Raw genomic sequence first — 2,260 nt, 5'->3', positions numbered from 1 at the left:
TGAAACAGTAACTAACTTTCTTCTTATAGTCAGCACTTAGGCTGTCACCTGATAGATTTCTGTAAGGAATGTTTTGTCTCTTCTTAATTCTGTTGATCCAACTGTTGGAGGCCAAAAGTTGACTATTACCAGGCGAGCAGAGATGTGTGAGCCTTTCTTCTTGAGGTGGGTGTCGTCTGTGTGAGTATAACTCTCATGTGTTTGCTTGAATGATGCTGCAAGTGCAGAGTCCAGTTCCTCCAGTGGCAAACATTTCAGTGACTTACACTGTTTGGAGAAAGGTTCACGTTGGATGGAACTTCTTTCGTTTTCTCTGTGATTCTTCATAATATGGTTTAATGTGGGCACTGAAAGTTTCAATTGAGATTCCTGTTGAACATGTGTTGCAATGTGTGCATCAGCTTACACTGCAGTAGTTATTTTATCACTTACTGTAAGTGATTTAGTTTTTCCTTTATTTTCTTAATTTCATCCTTTTGCTGTGAAATTCGTCTTAATTTATAACACAGTTTTATGTGAAGTCACGTGGGCACAGGAAAATTAAATATTTGAACCTGAATGAATTTTTGTTAAATATTTTGCTTATGAAAACTCAGTGGTTGCTGTGCTACAATGGTCATTTAGTGGCAAACCTGTCAAATGTGGGAGACACAATATACACTCGCTGAGCTGGTGTTATAATGAGATGTATCCAGTTCAAAACTGGCTTAGCATGTGTGATCTGTTTGGATGGTGGCAGAAGATACCCCTCACGGACACTTTGTTCCATAGTGAAGTCACATGGCACATACATAAGTCTCTTGCAGCTGTGCATCAGCCAGTTGATACGTATTTCAGTGACAGTTTGCGACTGTTAACGTGGAAGGAAGTTTGTTGTCACAGATAATAAATTGTGAGAATTGAACTACAGAATGTAAAGTCAGGTAAATTTTTAAAACCAGGACTAGAAAAATGAAGTGCAAATTCAGGGGAAATATAAAGCTGCAGACACAAAAGTCAATTAAAATTTAAAAATGTGCATAAACCGACAAAAATTATAAAATCAGGGATCACAAAATCAAAGCTTCACTGTATTTGGAAAATATATGGACTTAAATTTGGAGTACACATTTCTGTTACTTGTATGGTAAAATGGATACACACATCATTAACAGCATGTTATCTGTGGATTAAAGAATTTCAGAAACCTTCAGCAAGAATACATGTTGTCATGCATCTGAAACTTTGTTGTTAATAATGGGACATCCCAGTAAATCTCTTGCAGATATCTAACTAATATTATATAGTTACAGTATAGTTTGAAAAGGGGATATTATTGAGATACTGCAGAAACTTCTGGGGAAGTAAAGAGTACCCCAGTACAGTGCAGAATGCTGGATAACCATATCAATGCAATCTGTAACTGAATTAAAATCTTGATCATCACTAAATCTCAAGACCTTTTCCTGGGATAGCTTGTATCTTTATTTACATTTGTAATAAAATTTATGAGCCTTCTGTTAATGAATATCAATCACGTTTTTGGTGTCACTCAGCTCCTTATTGCAGAAAGAGTTGAAGGAAGTTGATACAGTGGAGGAAGAAGAAAATACAGAAGAAGATTTAATGGTGGAGGATGGGTGAGTATACTTACACTGGACACTGATAATAAGGAAGTGTGGATGGGCAGAAAAGTGTGTATGTGCAAATAAGATCAGAGGGGTGGGTTGACTAGCCAGATAGCTAACCTGATCAAAAAAAGTCTGCGCCAGCAGAGGCTAGCCACTTTCTTACAGCTGCAATGACAGCATCATTGTCTGGAAAATGTTGCCCATGTAGTCTGTCTTTCATAGGCCCAAAGAGATGGAAGTCTGAAGGTCCTAAATCGGGGCTATAAGGTGGATGTGGTAGGACAGTCCAGCCAAACTTTGCAATGTGCGCTGTGGTCGCCAAACTGGTATGGGGTCTTGCGTTATCTTGTTGCAAGCGAAAGATGTTACATATTAACACAAAAAAATAGGAGGCATTATATATGGAACGCACCATGTAGAATGTAAGTACCATAAAATAACTAAGGTTTCCTTATAAGTCAGCAAGGAATTGGTCTAGGAAAAAATTAGGTGAATTATATTGTAATGTGGATGGCGCAACAGGTAGTAGGGGTCACATGATCTTTGCGTTTCCACAAGTAACATCAAGTACCCCTACTCCTCCCATCGTTACACAACGCTCAGTAAACATCCCTCCCCTCTAGGCTGTGACATCACGCAACAGGCAAGTC

At 38.4% G+C, this 2,260-nt stretch overlaps 1 protein-coding gene across 1 annotated transcript in view; it reads left to right on the top strand.

The window, feature by feature from the left end:
- Nucleotides 1-1,514: 1,514 nt before the first annotated feature.
- The window catches only part of LOC111869626 (zinc finger protein OZF), a 40,889-nt gene continuing 40,143 nt past the window's right edge, over nucleotides 1,515-2,260 (top strand). Inside the window, exon 1 of the mRNA XM_033753497.1 lies at nucleotides 1,515-1,619. Within this exon, the coding sequence (XP_033609388.1) occupies nucleotides 1,606-1,619 (14 nt within the window). The 5' untranslated portion in view covers nucleotides 1,515-1,605. The remainder of the gene's footprint in view (nucleotides 1,620-2,260) is intronic.

Source organism: Cryptotermes secundus, unplaced genomic scaffold (assembly GCF_002891405.2).
Source record: "Cryptotermes secundus unplaced genomic scaffold, Csec_1.0 scaffold557, whole genome shotgun sequence".
Lineage (NCBI taxonomy): Eukaryota > Metazoa > Arthropoda > Insecta > Blattodea > Kalotermitidae > Cryptotermes > Cryptotermes secundus.
Note: the sequence above shows the minus strand (reverse complement) of the source record. Positions and strands in the feature narration are given on the sequence as shown.